We start from the raw sequence: 24,853 nt of genomic DNA, 5'->3' as shown, positions 1-24,853 counted from the left end.
AAGTTGCAAAGTTATGACTTAAATTACCTGTAGAATATAATCTAGTGTTTGTTGACTTGGCCCTCACTGAAACTGCAAAAATGTGACAAGGCATAAATTAGCCATGAATGCTGTAGCCTGAAGTACCTCGGATCATGCTGTTGTGCAGGTGGGAGACTTCACTAAGATGAAGTTGGCATATTTTGGATAGATGTGGAGAGTGTGCCTGTACAGGTTGGAGAGGCACGTAAGCTGCCCTCAAAGCTCAAATCAAGTAGCCAAAAGGGAGTGTTAGCTTTTAGCTGAAACAAGGTATTTTCAGCTGACTGAACTAACGTACACGGCTTGGGAATACGGGAACTTTCTGGAGTTCAAATACCCAGTTGTTGCCTGGAAATAGGATCATTTTTTACTTCAAAGCTATGCTTCTATCCATAGGACCATTAATGTCCTTGAGCAATTTCTAACAGCTGTCTGCCTGTTGATTTCAGGTATTTTATTTTAATGCCTAAACCCAGCCTAATGGAAGCTGCAAAAGCAAGATGCTTTTTTCTAAGTGGCTATCATTTCTCTTTTAAATGATTTGAAGTGCATATTGCAGTGAATGCTAAACATAGCTCCAGTTTCAGCATCCCTTTTAATATTTCATTTTATATTAATATCCTGATCAGGTAGTTATACTGAATGAAAGGCTTTTAAAATGGAAAACACAGTTCTACTACCCCGATGCCTACAAACTAAGGTTTTAACTGTTCCTTTAGTGAATTTTGGAAGACTTGATTTTAAGGACTGCCATTTGAGAGAATTTATTATCTGTAGACCATTGAATTTTACAGGGGAATGGGCTTATTACTAGACTTAGGGGGAATTTGAAATTGGTGTCCCTCCATGGAAAAAAAATTGGTAGTTATTTAAAACATGACAATATGGGAAAATGTTTGTGAAATGGCTGGCTGTTGGAAGGTTTCTGTCAAGCCCTAATGACTAAATCGCCTTCCAAACACAATTTCACCTGCTAAATTAATTTGGAGATTTGCAGAACATGCATATATGTGTATGCAATTTGTCAATCCCTTGGGGAACATATTAATAAATTACTTAAACCAGCTAACCTAGGTACAAAGCTAGACTTAAGTTACCTTCTGTATTTGCTGAAGTTTGCTTTAGTCAGGAAAGACTTGAGAAAAAAATGAATTTTCCATTCCAATGGTAATCTTGGGCTGTGTTAGCTGTTGAAGATTCTACAGCAAACTTGATATTTGTTGGTGAAGTACCTAACAGCAATACAGACTACTTCTGAGTGTTTTTTTTATTTTATTTATTTTATTTTCAAATTTTTTTTTTGGATGCAGTATTCTGTGGCATTTGGCAGTGAAAGGTCCTAAGGCAGACAGGTGTTTGTTTCATGTGAAACCTCAGTGCTAACGTGTCTCTTGTTTCGGTTTGTGGTTTTAGGGATCAGGCAGGAATCTCCAGTTCATTGCTTGCTGAGTGTCCTGTCTGGTGAAAGTCATGTCCATATTGCCATTCACTCCACCGGTTGTGAAGAGACTTCTGGGATGGAAAAAATCCGCTGGTGGCACTGCAGGGGCTGGTGGTGGTGAGCAGAACGGTCAGGAGGAGAAGTGGTGTGAGAAAGCAGTGAAAAGCTTGGTCAAGAAGCTAAAGAAAACAGGACAGCTGGATGAGCTTGAGAAGGCAATTACCACTCAGAATTGCAATACAAAATGTGTGACAATACCAAGGTAAGTGCTGCTGTGTTTGAAATTGTTACAGCCACTTAGGAAATGACTAAATGGATGCTCAGACCTTCTGTGAACAAATGACTAAAAAACAGTTGCATGCTTTTGTTTCTTTAAAATTATTTAAAATCTGTGTTGGATTAATATGGTTCTTGCTTATAATGGAATCACATGTTTGTGAAGTCACAATTTCGTTACATTTCAATTTTCATTGATGTGTAGGGTCCTGTTTGTATGTATTCTCATGATATTTAACACTGCTCTGAGTTTGTAGCCTTATGCTTTTATTTAATAATCCTGTCTATACCTGGGGAGGAGGGCATGCTTGAGCCAACACTTGTACTTTAAAATATACCAAAAGACTAGCTTTTCCTTGGTCAACACTTCAGTAATCTAATTATTTTCAGTTGTATCTGCTAGTTTGAATGGTACAAGCTGCCTCCATTCTCCCTTTTGAAGGGAAATTTTATCTTTGGAGGCAGGTTGTCTGAAGACCAGTTTATTTACTGTAATTATTGATATTGTTTAATGAAAACACTTTTTGCTTAATAACTTGGGGCATTTCTAGAATTGCTCTGCTGATATGTATAAAGATTTAGATGAACAACTTGCATTCTACCCCTTTGACTTTCCCAGCTTAATTCATAGCAACTGCTGTGCGAGAGCAAGGGTTGTGTTTGTAAGTGTAATGCAGTCTGCTCTTGATTCATGTTGCACTGAAATCCCACTGGGGTGCCCGGGCAAGCTCATTGTGTGTGACAGAAGTATCAAATCACTTCACAGGTGTGTTTTTCCCTGAAAAAGTTAGAGGATTTCACTTTTCTGGGCACTTAAGTCACTTGACACTAAAATTATTTATAGGGGAGAGGAACTGCGTCTGGTTTATGAACTTCATTTCTGTATTAGTGCATTCCTCCTAGCTGCTTTTAAACTTTGTATTAATCATAGCGCAAACTAGATTTGACTGGTGTCACTAATGATTCCATGTATCAGATGTGTTGTAGCTGTTATCTGATAATGGTTTCGGCATTCTGTTTTCGATTTGACACAGCTGTCTGGAAGAGTCATGAGTGTACCCTCAGTAAATGACTATTTTAATTCTTATTTTTCTATTTTCTGTTCTTCTTTTGTTTCTAATGCTGCCCTCTGCTTGTGTTTTCTTCCCTAGAGTATACCCAAAAGTTTCTGGTTTTCCCTTCTGCTTTCTTCCTGTTGCCAGATGGAGACAATAGATTAAAAAATACTAGTACTCTCTTGTCTTAGTGTATTATCAGCAGACTAAGACTGAAACCTGTAAGGTTTTATATTTCTTGAGATGACTTCCTGTGTTTAGCGAGTCTTTACGGAGACTGAGATGATGTGCTTAGTTGGAAGTTGTTTCATATGACACAAGTTAAACACACTTGATATAAAAATGTGTACCTAGGTTCTAGAGCTCTTGGATTTTATAGAGCACTCCTGCAGGGATACTGGAGCTATTTATTATATTATTATTAGTAGTATTATATTTATTATATTATTATTACTACTAGATATTGCTATTTCAGAAAAATAGGTGTCTACAATGAATTTTATTAAGAGATACAAACAGTATTCTAATACATCATTATTTTTGAGTAGACTGTAGTCTACTCGTAGAGTATGCTTGCATGACCTTTTGTGCTAAAGTGGGCATAATAAATAATTCTTTAAAATGGAATACAAATATTTTGTGACCAGCAGTTCTTGCTGTTCTCTGTCCTCCACTCAGCTGTAAAAAGAACTGGACCTGGATTTTGCTCCTCCTGGGTTGTAAGCCAGGAGAAGTTCATCAGGTGGTGTTGGCTATTATACAGGGTTTAATTTTAAATGTAAAAATTGTTTTGACACTAAGGAGCAGGGTGATAGCAGGACTGCCAGCAGTGCCATACAGATTTTTTTAATTTCATAGCTGGGTTTTGTATTGTTGATATTACTTCATTTTGACAGCAGTAGTCTGAGTTCCCAAGAAATAACAAATGTCAACTCAGTACTGTAATGACTTCTTGGAGATTCTGTTCTTGGATTTAGTAAGTTAATGAAACCACTGCTTGAGACCCACTTTAATGAATGTCTTAAAGATCTGCAGATCAGCAGGGATAAATAATAAAATGCTGAATTTGAAACTTTTTTCCTTACTAGTCAGCAGGAAGTTTGTGGTGCCAAGCTGCTGAGATGCAGTTCTGATGTGACAGCTGGGCTAGCTTTCCAAATGTTGTTCTGCTCGGGGAGGGTTTTTGTGTGTTGGTTTTTCTAGCTAGCTTTAGTTTTACTTACTACTGCCTTTTAATTTGGTGTAGATATGGAGAACTGTCGTGGCATGCTTCTGTTTGTCACTGTTGCATTATTCCCTAAAAAAAAGTTTCAGTTGCAGTTTCACAAGTTTCTGGTCCCCTGGGAGATTTCCAGGGCGTTTGATACAGTGTTTAACTTTAGTATACTTTTTCATCATTGAAACCTAAAGCGTCCAAACTCCCACAGACTTTTCGAAAAACTGAGAAGCAGCTTGAGCAAAAGTTGTATTAAATCACCTACTCAGAAATCTGCATTTCTTACTGTGTGTCATTGATAATCGTGCTGAATCAGGTTTATTCTGCTCCTGTGCTGTTTGTCAAGGTGACTGCACACTAAGGGAGGCTGATCCTGTGTGTACTACACAAAAGCTGCTCATGTGGTAATTAACACAACTTCTTATGGGACTAATGGAGGTTCTGAGAAAGCAGAAGCAAACAGATGGAGTGGGTGTTGGCATTGCACAGCAGGACTGCTTAGCTCTTCATAAGTGGGTCAGTAATCTAGAGCAGAGGCTAAATAAGTACAGAAGTCCTTTTGACACTAGCCCTCTAAGTAATTTGTAGTTATCTTGCTGAATCCTCCCAGCAAGCCAGTGGGATTCTAATCACATAATCCCTGTGTATTCTGAAAAGAAATGTTGGCACGTGAGTTCACCTTTCTAAAATACTTAATTAATTTGGTGGCACTTAAGAACTTGTCTTCATGCTCTCTCATGTAGTTTTGACATGGGCAGAAGATGTAGTCAGTGGAGAAACAGTGTGAGCATCCTTCTTCTAATGGAGCAGTTTCTTCCTTCCTAGCCTGGATTATTCTTTCAAATCTCAGAATCTTAGATTAGTTTGGGTTGAAGGGAACCTTGAAGATCATCTACCTCCTGCTCCCCTGCCATGGCCATGTGCAGAGGCATCTTCTGCTAGAGCTGGTTCCTCAAAACCCGGTCTATAAATGCTTTGTAACTAGTGGTAGCTGAAACCCAAGCATTTAACAAACCATGCCATGTAGTGAATAATCAGCTGCCATATTGATAGTCTTATCTTTGTTATTTTAAAAGTTGTTTCAGTGGTAACAGCACAGAGAATTGGAATCCAAAGTATGAAAACACAACTAGTTTCAGCATCCCAGTATTCTGGTGAAATCAGCTGTCTTAAAAAGAGTACAGATATTCTTCGTGCCTGATTTCTGCTTCTTTTAAATGTGACCAAAAAACAGTTGCTTTTGTAAAGTGCTTTATAATGTACAACTAGTAATAGAGTTTGGTTGGGTCAGGTTTGGGATAATTAGACCTGGACTGTTGTAGTTCCTTTATTTCCACAATTGGAAATATAAAATAAAAAAAAAAATCCCAAAACAAAAACACCAAAAAAGCAAACAAACAAACAACAACAACAACAACAAAAAAACCCCAAAACATAAAAAACAAACAAAAAAACCCCAACAACCCCTCCCTAAAAACAAACAAAAAAATCCCCCCAAAAAACAAACAACAAAAACAAACAAAAAACCAAAGAAAAACAACAAACCAAAAAAACAACCAAAACCTAAGGGAAGGGAAGCATTTTTGTTGACATTAATAGTGGTAGTCATATTACAGTTACTACATATAGTTGTGCATGTGGAACTGTAGTTAACGCTTGAATCTCAGCTTTAGTTGGCGGCCTTAGTTCTTGCAGAGTAGGTAATTTTTACTGCTGTTTTTTATTAAATTGCATCATAAAAGTAGAGCCATGTTGAAAATGGACGGAAAGCACTCTGACAAATTTTGGCTGATAAGGTTTAAAAACCCAGCGTTCTGAATGGCAGTTCAGAGACTTTCTGCTGGGGTGCTGGTGCCAGGCAGGTGCCTCAAAGTCCCAGGTGAAACTCAGCAGCTGCTTCCAGAGCCGAGCAAGGGCTGATACTATTGTCAAGCTCTTGCTTTTCAGCCTGCTTTGCCGTTGGAGTTTTAGTATTATCTGGTCCTACGTGTGCTCTCTGTTCCTCTTGTTTAACGTGAGGAGAGCTTCTCTGTGCCACAGTTTTTAGAAACTTGTTCTTGCTTGGCTTTTTTTTTTTTTTTTTGCAGCTTCGCAATTTTGACGTAGAGAGTGAGAGTAAGACTGTAGATGATCTGTGGAATTTGCAGTCTCTAGTTAGATTTCTAAAGCACCTGGCTTCTGCTTCCAATATGAGCTGAATTCTGAATTTTTGTACCATTCAGAATCAAGGAGAAAACCCTACAAAGGGTTCCATGGTTTTGGGAATGTGGATGATTGTGAGGGAGTGTTGGGAATGTGAAGCAGACAGTTACAAATTAAGTGATTGGTTGGAATTACTTATCAACTTCATTAATGTTGATGGTGCTTTGGGTTTTTTAGGAGGAAGTAGTAACATTTCAAATATTGTAAAGCCATACAAGTATGGCTTTCACTTCATCCGATAGTGAAGGCTGGTGATTTTTTTAATTGCTCCCATGGAATTGGTCATACTCAGATTGTTCTGGGGAAAAAAGGTGTTATTTAAGCATTGCATTCAGAATTCTGATATTCTATTCATTCCTAAAAAATGTAAAAACACAGTGGCATGCATTGATTGCATCTGAAGGCTGTAGTGTTTTTGGGTTTGGTTGTTGTTTGGTTAGGGCTTTTTTTTTGTGAAGTAAATATCCATGTGACTTCTGAGCCTGAAAGACTGCTCTTGATGCTCAAGTGAATAATGCTATTGACACAACTTCTTTTAGGCTTGCTTAAAGTATCCAGGAAATAAATCCAGTATATCTTAACTTTGCTGTATTTTTGATGTACTCTGCAATGTTTCAATACTTAAAAGAGCGGAATCTGTTGAAAACATGAAAACAAAGGCCATTTGACTCGATTAAAATCCTTTGAAGAAACTATCTTTCTCTGTTATATAAATGTTATTCCTTTGGTTGCTTGCCCTGAAGCCCTTTCCTCATTCTGTACTGTGAATAATACAAGGGACCTAGGCATGGCTTATGGCACATGTTGAAATTATTTTCTGGAGGTTGGCTCTCTTTAGCGGTTACTCTGATCCTCTGAACGTGGAACTTAGGGGTGCAGATTACAATGTCTACACAAGAGTTAACAGCAGGAGTACACTGGGCAAAGAAATGCCCTTTTCAAAGATGAGGAAGCTGGCTTGGAACTTCTGTTTGAAAACAAATCTTTTAAAATTACACTTTTTTGATGCCTCTTTCTTCACATAACTGAGTAAAAAAGTAAATTTAGGTGTAAAGAGCAAAGTTTTTATTGAAAAAAACAAACCTAGCAGTTAGCATGTTTTCTTGAATTTCTTGGGGATATTTGTCAGGAAGGTTATCACATAGCTGCATGCAGTAACCTAGTTTTAGGAATGCTTTTGATCACTAATAGAGCAGAGTTGTCAAGCTGATGTGGCTTCTAGAATAGATTGTTTTCAGGCTTTAATGTCTTTCCCCAAAATAGGTTACTTCAGAGGAGAGCAGTACAGGTACTCCTTTGTTCCTCCTCAGGTTAAACCCATAGGACACGGGTGATTTCAGCAATTAGACTGGGGAGCAGGGAAAGTTTCTCTGGGAACTGTTCTAGGAGAGTTCCCAACATCTGCTAAGCTGTGAGCAAGTTAGTGAAGAGGACAGTGGTAGGCACTTGGGTTGGCATAGCAGAGCCTAAAATATCGTTGCAATCCTGACAGAGGTAAAGCCTGTTTTCCCAGAAAGAAAGCTTGGCACTTTCTGATGGTTTGTAGCAGAGAAGCGATAATTCACTATTGAAGTTGGGGATGGACAGTTATTCTTAGTCATAGTTTAAGATATGAAAAATATTTTAAAACCTCCAACCACATAGTATTTCTCAGTCTGGATGTGTTCAGTTGGATGTAAATGAAAATGCATGTAAACTATAGCTGAACATCTTAAGCTTTCAAAAATATGTATAGATATTTAAGACAATGCTTCAAAGTTCACTAAAGTAGTATTTTTATTGCTGAGATTACAGGAATAATATTCTTGTAAATCATTTGTGGTAAACTGACTCCCTTTTCTTATGACAGGATTATTGAGGATGAAGCAGACCCCCTTCTGTTTCTCTCTTGTTGGAATTTCAATAAAAAAGTTCTTTAGAGCAAAGCCAAAGAAATATTTTTTTGAAATATGGCAAGAAACAGCTGAGGTTTTGGGGAGTATTGGCCAAGATTTGCTTCACAACCTTGTGCTCTTCCTTGTGATATCTGGTGCTGTGAATACTTTGAATGTGTTCATTGTAAAGGTGTAGCAGGATAATTAAACTGCCCTTATTCTGCAGTCCCACAATTATGGTGGGACTTAAATATTGTTCTCTGTAAAAGACTAAAGGATGTGGTAATAGACAAACGGATGCTGCCCTAATTATGCAAAATGACATGTTCAAACTCTAGGCTGCAAAACACCTTTAGATGCTGCATGAACATACAGTAGGAAATAAAAATTCACATGAGGTTTGACTTCAAGGCTCCCTGAAACTTAATGTCTCAACTAGAGTTTAGCGATTAATATGGCAATGTTGGTAATGTTATCATGTTAAATACTGTTTTTCCTTCTTGTATTAACCCTTTCAATATAATTCCCACATTACAGTCTAAAAGCAAATTTTGTTAGTTTTCTCCTATTAGATTAATGAAGTTGCTATATTTCATGTGTGGAGTAGGATGCAGGATTGATATGAACACAAGGTAATGCATTTTTTTCTCTTAATAGCTTCGTTTTCCTCTACTACCACTTCCTAGTGGAATAGTCTCTCTTCAGGGATACCTTAGAGCTTCTTCAGATACTGTAAATTGACTGAATGAGAGGGACTTTGGACAGGGGCCTGGAGTGACAGGACACAGGGAATGGCTTCCCACTGCCAGAGGGCAGAGTCTGATGTGATATTGAGAAGGAATTGTTCCCTGTGAGGGTGGGGAGGCCCTGGCACAGATTTCCCACAGAAACTGTAGTTGCCCCTGGATCCCTGGAAGTGCCCAAGGTCAGGTTGGACAGGGCTTGGAGCAGCCTGGGACAGTGGAAGGTGGAATGGGATGAACTTTTTACTGAAATTAAGGATAGCAATTGTGTTCAAGTGTAATTGAGTGAGGTTTAATTACAAATAGTAAAACATAACTGTTAACTTGTTTTTGCGGCACGGCTGTGGCTGGTGGTGAGGACTGAATTGCTGTAGCTGAGGTTGAGCTTTAGTGTGGGCATAGCTCAGGTTACAGCATCTTACAATGATGTCATCCTGAAAAAGGAAGTCTTAGAGTATTAAACAAAGGTACTTAGGGCTGCCAGTTTTAAGCTCGTGCAATTCAGGAAGCCATGTGACTTACCCACATAATTTGTTAGAGTTGGTGTGCCAAGCAGAGAGTATTGGCATGTCATTTGAGCTAGGTCAGTGTGTAAAAATACAAATGTGAAAAATGCTTAGCAAATAGCAAAATGCTGCATAGTTCAAAGGAGCTTGTCTCTCGAGTCAAAAGGAAGAAATGTTGAATTTGAGGATTACATTATATACTAAGTGGAATTCTGGATAAAGGCTGGGGGAATGAGGATTCTGGCCTTGGATTTCCTGACTTTTCCCAGGTAACCTAAGTTTGTAATTTGCTGTTATTTTTCTGTCTGTAAATGGAGATATATATATTTTTTTAAGGACTGTAGTAATGCCACCTTCACTGCTATAAGGCATATTAATTGTTCATAGAATAAGCTTAAAGTATTTTTTGCTGTTGGGGTATCAGTGATATGAAAGCAAATTTGGGGGTGAAAATGTGAGTGGTTAGGATTTGTGGAAGTTCTTTGTTCAAGTTGATGCTGCTCTTCATTAGGATTGCCTTAATGGTAAGAAGCAGGAAAAGTCTGAATCAAAGATAAGTTTTAAAGTAAGTGCTACAGCTTGCTTGATTTTTTAAGTTTGGTTTTTTTTTTCTTTTTAACATGCAGTTAATTGTCAGAATCCAACTGGTGCAGAGGCTACTTGCATTTATTTTAGCTACTTACCTGTACAGTAGGTTCTGGTAGACAGCTCTGACTAGGAAGAGTAACACCTGCATCTTGACAGTTCATGCTGCCATTAAGAAGATGTATTAGTCACTCAAAAAAAATGTTGACTGTGCTTTATTGTCAATACTGAGCCCAAAATTATCTCATAAGTAGTTGTTATTTCTTCTCCAATAAAGGAATCAGTCTTTAGCCAGTCTGTGCTAAACTATTCCTTGTCTTGCTCTGGTAATTCATGCCTTTATAGCTGGCCAGCTATTCAGTGTGGTGAAGATTCCTCTCCTCATTGTATTCTTCTGTAGAAGTCAGCCATTTTAGTTTTCTTGGTACTGTAACAAAACACCTGAGTGCTGCTTTTACTAGTGTGAATGTTTTATGACAACCCACCCAATTTTACAGGAAAAAACTTCCCAAATATGTTGCTCAGGCTGTTAGGCTAGGAGGAATTTATAGGCTAAACAAGATACTGCAGTTCCTTTACTGCTGCAGCTTTGAACACAAATAGCTGGTTAATAGGCTCCCTACTGATTTAATCCCGGTTGTAATGTACACCTGCTAATTTAATAAAAGTAATTTCCCATGTCTTGTTTACTGCTTTTTTTTTTCACTTACTCTGACTCAGTTGCTCTGCTGATTGGTGGAGAGCGTCTAAAATTTACTGTGTACAATGCCGTAGTCTCATCACGAACAGCTTTCGTTGGCTTCTGTCATGTTGCATTGTTTGAAGCCGACTGGCAGGATACAAGAGAACAATTGGGAGCTGGAGTAAGTTCACATCTCGCTGCATATGCTTTAAAATTGGCAGAAGAACAATGAGGTTGGGGAAATCCCCTTGAACAAGTGCTGCACAGTAATCTGACTTCAGTGTTTGTGCAGAAAAGATCCTCCAAACTGTGACTTTTCATTACAAAATATACAAGCAAGTCTTAGAACTAGAGATGAGAATTTTCACTTAGAATCTTCGCTCATAGTTGTAGGTAAACAGGCCCCTTTTTCAGTGTTTGGTTTGTTCTTTTCTTGAGTACTGGATAGGGAAGAGCCTGGTACAAGTGAAGCATACTCAGTTTAGCTTAAATGCAGAATTTCAAAGTTACTGTTTAGTTCAGTTAGTGAGTTACCTCTGAGAACTGGTCTTTACTTCCCCTTAGTTTTGTGGAAGGCTTTGAGTTCCTCTGATACTTGAAATAATTTCAACTTGTGTTGTAGTTTTGAAGGTCTGAACATGAAGAAATTCTTATACCAACTGATGTGGAATCTTGCAGCTCTGTGGCACAGACAGTTGTATTTGAAAGGGTTTTTGACTCGTGTTTGGCTGAAAAAGCCTTGTCTCTAATATGCTACTCAAATGTTCATCCCATGGACTCCAGCTACATGTTTCAGGAGTGGCTTCTGAGCCTTGCAGTGTTTGCATAACCTGCAGCAGCACAGCCTCCAGTCACCCAAGCTCATTGAAAATTCTTTACTCTCTTTTATGTCATAAATATCCCTTTCTGCTACAGTGGGAGGAACAGCCGTACCAGGGAAAGGAATTCACATATGTCCATAAACATGAATTCCAAATAAAACCAATAACAAAAATGCTTTTTTGGTTCTTTTGCGTTTTAATTTTGAATGTTCTGTTTGTCCCATGTACCTGTCGTGCAGATTGATGTCTTGTCTAAACACAGTTAGTACCCAAAAATTTGCTGTCCGCTGTATGTCTCAGTTAGATGAATACAGGAGGAAAACAGAAGGGCTCTACCTAGTGCAAGCTGGATAATGGCAGTCATTAAGAAAATTCTGTACTTCCCTTTGCTGATGGGAAGACATTTTTACTGGAGTTGAGTGCCGATGTGTTTGTTGATCCTCTGGGAGCCCCTCAAAGTTTTGGCCAACAACCACAGACATTCTGAGAAGGATTTAAGCAGCTTTCCTTCCAGCAAAATCCATGCATTTGTTAACTTAAATGTTAGTATTCCTGAGCCTTTGAAACTCCTATCTTTTTGGCTGCCATAGGACAGAAAGAGAGAGCAGGGCAGCTGCCGCCTCAGCAGAGGGCAGGTGGTGGTAGATCAGGGCTGCCTTCTGGTAGGTGGAGTGAGGAAAAGGACCTGTTGGATGTCCTGGGAAAGTGCTTTACCTGTTAAGCAATTGGATGTGAGGCAAGAGCACTTGTGGGCACGGTCTTCAGATGCATGTTGTGGGTGCGGATTGTGAGCAAGATGTCAAAGACTTCAGGACTTGGCCAAGGTCTTAACACATCCTTTCTGCCTAAGCTCTAGTCAGCAAAGCTCAGGAAGTAACTTTGGTTCTTATTCTAGAGGTGCCTCCTACATATTCCAATTTTCTGGTGACAGTATCTGCTGTAGGGTCCCATGTTCTTTTCTGGGCCTAAGGAGTGTAGAGGCACCTTGGCTATTCTTCATTTTTGTCTTATGAAAAGCATATGGAGTAATAGAGTATCTAAGCAAACATGCAAAGTGCATTTTAAAAATAATGTTTTATTTATTTATTCTATCTCAATAATGCAGCTCTTCAAGGCTTTTTATGCCTTCCTTGCTAGTTGTGAGTTTTCTTTTTTTTCATCATGAAATATGGGCACTGTCAGTATTGGTGAAGGCATTGTCAGACATAACTTCATATTTTTTTGTCAAAAGGTGATGTCAGGTACCGTTCAGTTCTCAGCCTCAGTGTGTTGCTTGGGAAAGTTTTGTTTAAGGCTCTAACTTCAACTTCACTTGAAATTCCTTATAGGAAATCCTCATAATTTAGCTATATAATAGTTGGTTTTTTTAATGTTTTCATGAAAATGGTCTGTTGTTTGGGGTATGGATCAAGGTCAGTGTATTCTCTGATTCACCAGTTTTGTGCCAGGTGTGCATGGCTTGGGCTGCAGCACGGATTGTGGTGGCCTCCCTGCATTGAGCATTTCATAGCATATAAGCTCTGTTTTTCTTCTTGGGTTTCTGAGTAGGGGCTGTCCAGAGGAAAGTTCAGTTTGAAATGAGGTATTTAAAGATCCTGTAATTGTTGTTCCAAGAGTAACCTTTATACCAAGATCACATACTTTTTGATAACTGCGGACAAGTAACTTGTGGGGCTAATCTCTCCTCTTCACTACCCCAAATACACAGTAGTTTGAGGAGGTTAATCAAAACATCTCGTGTTTTCTCAGCTGTCTATCAGTTGCAAAACAGCCCACGCAAGTGGTAGCATCAGCCACTCACCCACCTGGAGGATGATGGATTCCTCAAGAAAAATTACTTGACTTGGTCCTTGTTTGGTAGCTGTACCTGTTAGCTTGTGGGGAAAGCTTTCACCACACCTACTGTGACTAACAGTGGTTAGGGAACTTGAGATAAAGGTAATTTTTTAATGTCTGTTGGGAGTTAGATCTTCTGTGAGATTTGTCTGCTTTTAACAAAACAATTTGTTGTGGATATATCAGCCAATATTGTGATAGATAGGTCTTCATATACAGCTACTTTGTCCTTGGTTATTTCTGGTTTTCAGGTCTGTAAAGAATTATACAGCATTAACCTGTGAAAATGCACTGGATGTCATCTTAACCCACTGCCTGATGTTATCATAGAGTAGTTTAGGTTTCTAAAGATGCAACTGAAGCAGTTAGAAAACCTTTACTGGATGTAATAGTGTAACAAATGAAAGCAGTGTAGGAATTCCAAGTTACCATTTCAAGAATGCCATCTTAAACCGTAAACATCGACGTCCTCAGTGCTTGTGGGTTCACATGGTAATAGGTTTTTCTTTATGGTTGGTGGTGTTGTGTGGAGTTTATTTTTTTTTCTTTGGGTTTTGTTGCAGTTTTTGTTTGTGAGTTTTTTGGGTTTTTTATTTGTTTTGTTTTGTTTTTTGTTTTTTTTTTTTTTCTTTGGGTTTTGTTGCGGTTTTTGTTTGTTTGTTTGTGAGTTTTTTGGGTTTTTTGTTTGTTTTGTTTTATTTTTTGGGGTTTTTTTGTTTTGTTTTGGGTTTTTTGGTTTTTTTTGGTTTTTTTTTTTTGTTGTTGGGTTCCCTCCACCCCTTGGTTAGTCTTTAGAGAGCTGCCATTGTGAATGCTCTTGTACACTTGTCATCTTCACTAGATACAGGGCATCTAGGAGTGATTGGTTTTGATGGCTGTTTTGGAACGTGTGACTGGGGGCAGTTTTTCCATGCTTAGGTCCTTCTTATCTCCAGTTAGACTGCTTCAGTGTCTGTGTGATGCAGAGCTGCTGAAAGCTGTGGTGTTTGGTTGGGAGTAGAGAACTGCAGGGCAAGTTTCCCAGCAAAGCTGTTAGCTCATGATTTCCGTGGGCTGCTTTTGGATGCTCCACATCTCTGGTCTTTGAGCATAAGACTTGTGGCCAGCTCCCTGCTGAGACTTGAAGGAGGCTGAGCTGCACTGCATGCCTTTTATTTCTCAGTCCTGACACCACCTCTGTGTTGCCTGACCTTGTCATTTAGAAGTTTTCAGGCTCTACTCCTCACTTGCCTTCAAGCAGAGTAGAAACTCCTTGATCAGATCTGTGTCTGAGCAGACCATATGGACAATGAGAAAATAAAGGAATATTTTACTTCAGCTTGGTTTCCATGGCATCCTGGGGAAATTGCTCTTGAACTTTGAGGTGCTATCCTTCCAGGATCTCCTAGCATTGAGAGAAAAATAAAGGTAGCACTGATTGTTGTTGACAGCTTTATTCTGTCTGACAGCACTGGGCTAGCATGTCAGGATTTGGGAGAAGGGAGGATAATAAAGTGCTTTGAAGAGCCTTATATCTGTATTTTTGCCTATGCAGGCAGTTTGTTGCACATGTGACCAGGAAGAAGTGTTGCTTTAGAAAAGGCAACAGAAGCATATACAGTTCATCAGGATCACTTGTTGGCCTGGCACTCAGCAGAACTAGAGAAAACGAGCTACTGGCCCCAGAACGAGCTCCGGGCAGCTCAAATGCTGGGCTCTAACTGTATCTTTTGTACATCACGTTCCACTTTTCATGTCCCCTGTGGACATCCTTGAAGTTTTAATCTGAAGTAAATGGGAGTTATTCAATGACTTTTTTTTTTCTTTTCCCACAGTGTTAGAGAGGTTAATTGCATCCTGTGCCTCCTGCTTTTCTGGCTATTTTGATGTGTTAATTTTTTTAGCATACATCTATTTATAAGGAAGGTTATTAAGTCATTTTCCTCGGTTCAGATGCTGCATTTTCTATTTGATGTAATGGTTTTGAATATACTTTATAAAGTTCTATGTAAACTTTATTCGTAAAAGCATTCTGAAAGATGAGAGGTTGTGTAATGGTTCCTGATTTATATTCCACTAAATATGCACATATATAAATGTATCTTTCTTGGCTACATGTAGTGTGTCTTGAAGGTGCCTGTGGGGTGGGGGGAGGGAGAGAGAGAAGGTAGTGTTACAGTTTTCAGCAAGTAATATGTGGCTTCTGCTTGAAGCATAAAGGTCTGCTTTTGGGTTCTAGGGAAGAAGGAAAAGAAACTTTAATTTTTTTTTTTTTTAGTAACTATATGACGCCAGTTGCTTAAATAAGTAAATCTAAGGGGTTAGAGACACTAGAGGAAGCACTCCTAGTTGTAGATGTAGGTGCCCAGCTCACACTTTTATTTTTGTTTTGCTGAGTTTGTGCTGAGAGAGAAATCTGTACTTTCAGTTCTGCAAGAAGATTCAGTCCTGGGCTTTGTAAGACCTTAATTGGTATCCTCTTCCTAGACTTGCCAGGCTCTGATTCCCCTTTGAAGAATGGGAGATTCTGGTGGCAAACCACCTATAACTACCTAAACTATCCACCTATAGTTATGTGTAAATACATGTAGATATTAATTTACTCTGGTTACTAGTACAGCCCTTTAACAGAACCCCTTTTCTAGGGGTCTGCTTTTCTACCCCAGCTTCTATCACAGAATTGTCTCCATGGAAGAACCTTTGTCCAGCTCCTCTGAAGAGCATCCACAGACTGGTGTAGATAATTTTCAAAAAGAATTAATACCTGTGGATTTTATTTGGCGTTTTTTAACTTATTAGGTCATCTCTAGCAGGTGATTGGAAGAGAAATCATTATTTCATACTGAATTACTGAATCTTTATATTTTCTGTTGCAAGATAATGAGATCAGGACCTCTGTAACTTGATGTCATTGACAGGCAGGAATGAGCTGCTGTAGCTCTGAGTCATTCCATGTGATGAATGTGTGTGCCTGGTTCTGTACACTTAAGTGAGCAGATGACATTATGTCACTGTAACATGGGGTGCTGGAGATGCAAGTGAAAACATTGATCAGTTCTGCCACGGTGCAAAATAATTCGAAGGAGGAGTATGGTAGATATGTCATGAAAGGAACTTGGCATTCATGTCCTTATTGCAGGTTGTTTTAGTCTTTCCTAAGTCAGCATAGTGCAAGTAACCTTTCCCCTGTCACCCCCCAGCATGGGGGAAGAAACATAAGCAACATGCATTTCAGCAGCTGAGGCATTGAGGTCAACCAGACTGCATTTTAGAGTGTTTGTTCAGGCACTTGGTGATGCAGCTAGCTGAGGTGCTACTTGGAAAGTCAGGTAATATAGTTAGCATTGCTTCTCTGGTTTGTAGGCATTTCAGGCTGTAATAGGGAAAAATGCTAATTGTCAGTATACAGAAAGGACTATCAAATCAGAATATAAAAGCAGCTACACTTACTTTCATTTGAAACCCAGAATTAAGGAAACCATGATCAGGCAGCTTTGGTAGGAGCTGTCTGTGCTGAGTACAATACTCATGTACACATGTACGTACATATGTTAGCCAGTGAACTTTTTAAAATGCTGACTTAGTTTAATCTCTGTTACACCTAAGCCTTTCAATTCAGTCTTTCCTATTACTGGAGACTTTGAGACCATTTCTGACCTAGGTCCAAAGGCTTGTTATAGCTCCTCAGCTGTTCTTGAATCTTCAGCATCAGGAAGACGGTAACTAATATGAAAGGAAGGATTCTCTTCTTCCATACATCAATTCACTGGTCCTTTTCTCAAAGGTAGAATAAATGGAGTGTAATGGAAAGTGTATTCACAAGAGTGCAGCTTCAGTGTAGCCACACCAGTGATAAACTGGAGGCCAAGTCAGTGTTGTGGTTCCTGCCTTGGTTTCCTGCTCACTACATTGCTCTGAAGAATTGGATCTAAGACATTATGTAGCAAGATTGATTTATTTCTTTAAAAACAAAGGTACATATCTTGTATTCAAGGTACAGATCTGGAGTTTGCAGACTTCAAGTTGTTTTCTCAGGTAAATTTTACAGAGGCAGCCATGAGCAATGCTAAAGCACTGGCATTGCCCTTTTGTTATGAGAAAATGGGATTCTGTAAGTCTGATGGCTATTTCTTACTGCTCTAACTCCAATTTGGATAGCTTGATGTAGCTCTTGAAGCAAATTTTCTGCCTCTTTTCTGCCTACTTGGCAAAATAACAGTCAAAGTTGTAAGCCTAGTAAATGTTGGGCTAGTATAAAGGTGCCTGGTGCTTGTATAAGTAACTTCTCAAATTCAACTGAAAAATCTGATCATCTTTGTTGTTGTTGTATTTTTTCTTGTTTAGTCTTTGAGAAAGAACAGTGAAACCAACATCAGGCTCACTTCTGTAGGGCACACTTTGCATAAGAATTCTAGAATTGGAAAACTTTGATTCTTATCTCCCATTTTAAAAAAAGATAAATGGAGTACTGTCACAGATTGCTGAAATTATTTTTCATTTCAGCCACAGCTCCAGCACTACAAGTGCATCAGAAAATGTAGAGGCAGACAAATTAGATTCAGTGGTAGATAGGCTCATGATTGTAAGATGCAGGAGAAAGGGAAGTGGAGAAGGTTGCCTTGAACATGAACTTGGCAGACGTGTTGGTGGCTGCAGATTCTGAAAGATGTGAAAGATTCAGGAAAGATATTAGGGGCTCAGTGTAATGCTTCACAAATAAGCAAATTAAATGTCCAAGACCATTTCTATAATGTTTTCTGTATAATGTGGGCTTTGACTAGCACAGTGCTATTTGCATTTCAGGTTTTATTTGTCATACTTCTAGTGCTACCACTTCAGGTAAAGAGGAGGCTGCTGACTGAACTCAGCACCTTTTAGCTCCTTCAGAGCTGTTCCACCTTGCAAGACTTTGAAGAAAAAATGTGTAACTACAGTTATATATGAATTGTGACAATATTTAATAACTTCTTTATAGAGTTTCTGGTACTTCATATGTAAATACTTTCAAGTGGTTCTGTCTACTTCCATCTGATGTCGTACTTGTTGCAAGCACTTAATTTAGTACAAGAAGTACCTTCAGCACACAGAGTTGCCAACACTGTAAATAGTGGTAGAATAGTTACTTGTTCTTTCTGTTTCTCAGTAAAAATTGGTAATAAATTTATAGTAGCAACAACTTGTAATATACCTAGGTCAGCCCAAGCACTGTGTGTGATAGTTTTGGTGCACACCAAAACTATTCACACACAGGATACTGATTAAAATTCTGCTGTCTTCAGGTTTTTCAGCTATAGCCTCAAATAAACAAGATCCTTGTAAAAATGGGTATTATTGACAAGATCTATCACCTTTATCCCTGTTTGTATCTCCTGCTTTACAAGTGCTCTTGGAGAAGGTGCAGGGATGTCTTGGAGGATGTGCAGTGCTATGTGTAGACATGAGCTGGTTGGTGCTGTGGCCATGAATATCTGGTCAATGCTTGCACATACTTGCTTGGATCTGCAAATCACTACATCTGGCTTTAAACTGCGTTGAGAAACTGATCCTAATTAAGCAGCCTATGCTGAGTATCAGTAGGCTTTAATAGCTGGCATCTGGACATGAGTGAGGGGATTGTGGATTGGTCTGTCTATGTACATCTCCAAGTGCTGATGTTTCTAGTTACAATTACTGCTGCTGCAAGTCTCTGTATTCACTGAGATGAGATTGTGCTGTCACGGGTCATCTTGTCCTGTTCAGTGAGTGTTCTCCTGTGCTTTACCACCTAAACATATCAAATACAAGAACTTGGTTTCGGGCAGTGTGTTCCAGTTGATATGAGGTCTGTGTGTATTTTTGGACTCATGAAGATCAGTACCGTGCATTTCTTTAAACCATTTCATTGATGTAGGTTTTTTTGTTGTTATGGATTTTGATAGGGACATTATGCCTCTGATTGAGATACACTGCATTAAACAATTTTATTGCTTACTCATGAGGGTAGCACAAACTGTTTTCTATGTTCATTTGTTGTGGGCAGATCAATAATTTATTTGTATTTGTACCAGGACTTGATAGTCCAGTTTTTGTAGAAGACTTATAGTTAACTGTTATTCCACTAAGATAGTGGAATAATGACTGGGAACATCATCTGTGCTGTGTAGATAAGCCAATACAAATACTTGTAGATTATCTTCAATACTTGGGGCTGTCCTGTGTCCACATTTTATTTGTGTATGTCAGTGTTTTCTGTCTTCCTGAATAAACACAGTCAGTTTTGGCATTTTGTGTGACAATTGTGAAGCCTTGCTGCAGCTCATTGCTGTGTAGGTAATTTCTCGCCCAGAGTACAGGTTTTTTGGAACTCAGACTTTCCTGTTAAAGGAAATGATGAAATGGAAGAAGTGAAGGCATGCTGTGTACTGTTGCATGCTGATAGCCACATTAAAGATTCTTCTTGCCAGAATTACACAGTATCATATGAGATGATGTTCCTTATAAGCAGATAAAACACTATGTTGAAACACCAGCTCTTTCAGCCCTTTCCATTCAGGGAAAGATTCTGTCAGAAGCAGCTTTGATTCCACCATATATAAACTTGTCTGATCCTTTCTTTACCACGTCAGTCCTAAAGAGTCCCATACCCCAGTTGTCCCAGGCTTAGTGTGCAGCAGCTTAACCACATACCTGCTAGATTTGATTTCCCTAAAAGTAACGGGTCTCAAAGAGCAGTTCTTATTCCTTGCAAATATTTTTTCAGCATTTCTCCTTTCTCTAGGAAGTAATTTTCTCTTGTTAGACCTCCACATCACCTGGGAATCTGAGCCAAATTGGTGCTTTATATTCCTGAAGTCCCTTATAATACATTCACTTACTTGTGGGAACTGCAAAAGTAACAATCTTCTGTTCAAGCAGGGAGTGCTAAAGGCCACAGAACATGGTGATTCGCTATTGGGAGCTACTTTTGAAAAGTGTTGAAAAGATAAAAAACTAGCTTTTGTATTGTTGACCAAATGTTCACTTGTTTCTGTCAACAAATTGTTTTAAGAACAGCAGTGAAAATGCTCTTTGGAATGCAGGTGTCCAGGAGAGAGGAAGTACATTAGCTTTGAATTTGTGTTTTGGAGTATATTTAAACACTGTCTGCACAGGAAACATTTAGGTACAGTGGCACAGAAGCCAAATTATATTTTGAAAACAATGATGGCTTACCAGTGATACAGTGAGTTCAAAACCAAACTCCCTTGTTTGGTAAAATACAAAGCCTGAAGTGTGCTTCCAGGCTTGAGTGCTTACTGAAGGTGAAATGGTGATACATCTTGGCTGCCCCCCTCCTCATAAATTAAACGTGCCTGGGAACATTCCCAAGCACTGTCCAACTGGCTCAGGACTGCCTGGTCCATTCTCTTCAACATTTAGCTAGCAGAGCAGGGGAGCTGCGTCTGAATTGTCCAGTGTGACTGGGTCCCCATGGTGTGCGACTCACAAACCTGGGAATTGTGTGGGAGAACAATAATTGGCACAGCTTGGTGCTGGGGAATGTCCTAGCTGCTTTCTAGCACACATGATCATGTTCCAGGGCCTGGGAATATTTCCAGACAAGGCTTGACTTATGAGTACAGATGTTAGTACTTGATTCTCCTGAAACCTTTGTGGACTAATGCATGGAAAGGACTCTTTTGCATCACACAAGATTTTGGATGCTTCTGAAAGGTAGATTTAGGAGTGAGTGATTCCAGTTCATTTTGAGGCAGTAATTCTGCACTATTAAAAATTTGTACCTCCTGTCTTACTTTTGGATGGTTTTACTGGTGGTTAAAACATTTTTCAGAATTCAGTCACCTTTCCAGCACCACGTTTCAGGGATGAGTAGACATGCCTGCCCTCTGTCAGGCAATGGCTTGTGTATGAATGAACATACTGTGGCCTTTCATGGAAGTACTGTGTATTGAAGTATGGTTTTTAGGGTTGTGAGGAATTTGGTTTTGATCTGGTGTGCGTGTGTGTGAATTTTAAGAGTCTTGATTTATTGCCTGGGTTACGTGGTGAGGGGACGGTCTTGCACCTTGTAGGCAATGGATCTTTTATGTCAGCAGGAAGTAGAGAAACCTCTTTATTTCTTTAGATGTTTCTTCCAGCAAACAGTAAAAGCTTTGTTGGGCTGACTTCATTGATCATATGGATCAGTTTCCTGCAGGGTCTTTCTTCTGTGTTTGCTTGTGCATTTCTGGAGTTTAAGTATAGTCCTGGTGTAGATGAAACAGTAAAACACTAATACTAATCCCAGCTCTAAGCAGATATGCATCCCAGAGGATAGCATGTCATGCAAACTGATGACTTTGGAGCAGTTTTGCTGCTCTGACTGATCACTTTTCTGTGCCTCTTGGCCTGTCCTCCCTCCATGGTGTTTTGAGCTTCATTCCAAGCTGTGGCTCTGTCACACAGTCTGCTTCAGGATACTGTTTGTCTTTCTGTACGTTGTGGAATATGCTGTCAGCTTTAAATATTAATAGGGAGAAGAGGTTAGCAATATAAAATACTGTTCCTGTTCATCTTGTTTTGTAAGGGCTATGAAATTTTACTTTTGCATGTGCTGTATTAAAAGCCTTGTGAACCAAATGCATGGCATGTCATGCTTACACCAGTGATGCACCCCACAATTTTGGGAACGTGTAATCTGTGCGACAGCTCCACAGTTTTGGAGCACTGCTTTATATGAAGGATCCATTGCTCAAAGGTAGTGAGCTGTCAGAGCTCACTGTGTCAATTAATATGCAGCAGGCTTTGTGTCTGCTGATTGTTCTTCTAATTGCCTGTAAAGATGATCTGTCTTAGCAGCAGTAGTGGTGCATATTTAAGGACACAGTTACAGTGCAGAGATGCTCCCTGGTGTCCATGTGCCTTCAGGGCAATCCTTGCAAAGCTTCTGGCAGCCCAGAGTTCTGACTGCATCTTAGGAATGTGGACAAGAGAGGCTGCAGGCCCTGCTGATGCAGCCATGGGCAGGATCCCTCTTTGCCCACTTCGGGAGAGCTGTGATGCTGCTTGAGTCTGACCTGGACTTGTTTAGGATGGTTGGTTTTTCTGAAGAGCTGGATCTGTGCCAGAGAATGGGCCTTCATCTCTGGCTCTCTGCTGCTCTCTACTAGGCAGACTCATCTAGTACAATATTTCACTTGTAGCTATAACCAGTAATATATCAAAAGGCCTTATTGTATTTAATGTATTTATTTGTGATAAAAGCAGTCTGTTACCACCCGCAGTTACACTCTCCTTCTTTGTAGTGCTCATGTAACTACAGTGAAGAGAAGTGATCTGACTGAAAAGTGACTCAAAACATGTATTTTCAGCCATGTTTGTTCCCTGGTTGGATAGCCAGGTTATTGATTTGGGTTGCTTCTCACTGGCATGCATATTTCAGCCTCACTGGGATGGCATTAGAAATTAGGTGTGTAGTAGAGGCAAGAAGGAAGCAAGACCCATTCATTGCCTTCACCAGTTGCCAACACTTAGGTTTTATTAAAAGTCACTGTGGAATTGAGGTGGTTGTCAGCCCTGAAAGTGGTTTCAAGTCCAATGAAGTGCTGTCTGCTCTTTTGTTTTGTAACACCAATGAGTTTTCCCTGTGTAATGAAAAGAAATAAAAACACCATTCTCACATTTCTTTTCTTAAGCACTCAATCCAAACTTGAGTATATCGGCTAAACTTGGTAATGTAAATTTCAGTCACAACACTTATATTTAAAATCAGAAGTTTGGTGACCTTGGATTCTTACTGTTGCAACTTTTCAGAGGCTGTTAATTTTAAAGGTAATATAGCAGCCAACCAACTTCAGGCTGCATAATTACAAAGCGGAGATTCAAGTTGCTTGTGAAACAAATATTCTTCATTTTCTGAGGTGTGAGGTTTAGTTGTATGTTACTTATATAAAATAAAGTGTCTGTTTTCAGTGATCACTTCAATGGAGCAAGTATGTTGTAGAACTGAGCTTCATTTATCCTTTGAAAGTCTGCTACCTGTTTACAATCCTGTGCTATTTTCTTGCTCTGTTTAAATTTGCCTCTGCTTTAATTTGTGTCTGTGACTGGGTGTTCCTTTATCTTTCCCATTGTGATCTGCTCCTTGAACCAGTTTGGTAATGGCTTGTCTTTCCTTTTCTCCTGCTTGATTTAGCAATTAAAGTTATGTGGCAGTTGAATCTTAAGGTAGTACACTGTAAAACATTCTGTTTTGTATACTGTGTGAAAGAATGTTTAGCTGTTTAATCAAGGAGAGTACAGAAAACCGCTAAATATCAGCTATAATATGTTCTTCAGAGTTTGAATTTCTGTTTTTCAGAATAACAACAAATTAGTGTGTGCATGGAAAATGAGATTTATTCTTAAGTAGTGACACTTGAACTTTAGATTGTGATGTTCAGTTTTGGATACACATGGCCTTTGTTTGAAGTCTTAGGGCAGTTTATGTTTACAAACAAACAAAAACAAAAAAACCCAATCCAGAAACTACCTTTTAAAACTGAATTTTGTAAAGAACTAGGCTGAGGAAGTTTTGCCTGTTTTAAGGAACATTGCAACTGTATCAATTACTTAAAACCTGAGAACTTGTTCACCTTTAAAAACATTTATCATTTACCTTGAATCACTTGTTCCATTTTGATAGCCTCCTTCATATAGAAAATATAGCATGAGATGTCAGTTTAAATGCCAGTCTAACAGTGCTCTATCTTCTATGTGAAAGGAAGTATTCTGTACATTTTTCCATGTTTGACATCATGGTGTTTTGAATAACCATGTTCCATATTCATATCAATTTTTTGTTTTTGTTTTCAATTTATGCACAGCACTTGCTCTGAAATTTGGGGACTGAGTACACCAAACACGATAGATCAGTGGGATACAGCAGGCCTTTACAGCTTCTCTGAACAAACCAGGTGAATATTCTGCCCTCTCTCGCATCATAAAAATCTTGTGGGAGGGATTGGCTTTGGAGGGTCTGTAATGGGATGCTTTAGCTATAAAATAGACTAAAATGATTCCTAGGCCTCTCATGGTACAGCATTTTGAAATATTTCCTTGCCAGTGTAGAAATCAGTGTGTTCACAGCTGATGTTTTGACCAATGAAACTCTTAATTTTACTATTACTCCTTTTTCATGCCAGTGCTATTGAAAGAATGGGAAGACTTGTTAAATGCAAGCTCTAATGTGATTTGGTATTTATATTAACGAAATTGGAAAACTTAATTCTTTAGACCTAATCTTACAAAGTGTTTAAACTGCTTTGTATGCCACAAGCTTTCAGTTAAATCTTGCTAATTGGCTCAGATACGAGCTACTAAAGAATTGTTTGTAAATTCTTCAGTACTTAATGGTGGGCAAATTCTAAACAGGGTCTTTATTTTTTCATGTCACATTACTTGCTTTGTGTATTGAGGTTTGTCTCCCATCCCATAACAATCATAAACATCTGCATTTGTGTAAGCATATGCAGTCTGTCTTAAAACTAGCAAAACGTTTTCAGCTGGTAGCAAGGCAGATGAAGTGAAGAAGATAAACTGTACAGCCCTTACAAGATGTGCATTCATGTGTTTTGCATTGCAGTTATACTGCCATGTGGATCACTTGGGCAGCTGACT

At 39.0% G+C, this 24,853-nt stretch overlaps 1 protein-coding gene across 3 annotated transcripts in view; it reads left to right on the top strand.

The window, feature by feature from the left end:
* The window catches only part of SMAD2 (SMAD family member 2), a 50,327-nt gene that overhangs the window by 9,575 nt on the left and 15,899 nt on the right, over positions 1-24,853 (top strand). For 2 of the 3 annotated variants that reach the window (XM_039733343.1, XM_039733341.1), the window contains exons 2-3: positions 1,435-1,724; positions 24,061-24,150. In XM_039733343.1, coding sequence (XP_039589277.1) covers positions 1,492-1,724; positions 24,061-24,150 — 323 coding nt within the window. In that variant the 5' untranslated portion in view covers positions 1,435-1,491. The remainder of the gene's footprint in view (positions 1-1,434; positions 1,725-24,060; positions 24,151-24,853) is intronic. The other variant, XM_039733342.1, reaches the window with a different exon arrangement.

This window comes from Passer montanus, unplaced genomic scaffold (genome assembly GCF_014805655.1).
Source record: "Passer montanus isolate IOZ18808 unplaced genomic scaffold, ASM1480565v1 scaffold86, whole genome shotgun sequence".
Taxonomy (NCBI): domain Eukaryota; kingdom Metazoa; phylum Chordata; class Aves; order Passeriformes; family Passeridae; genus Passer; species Passer montanus.
The sequence above is the reverse complement of the archived record's forward strand: the minus strand, read 5'-3'. Positions and strand labels throughout refer to the sequence as shown.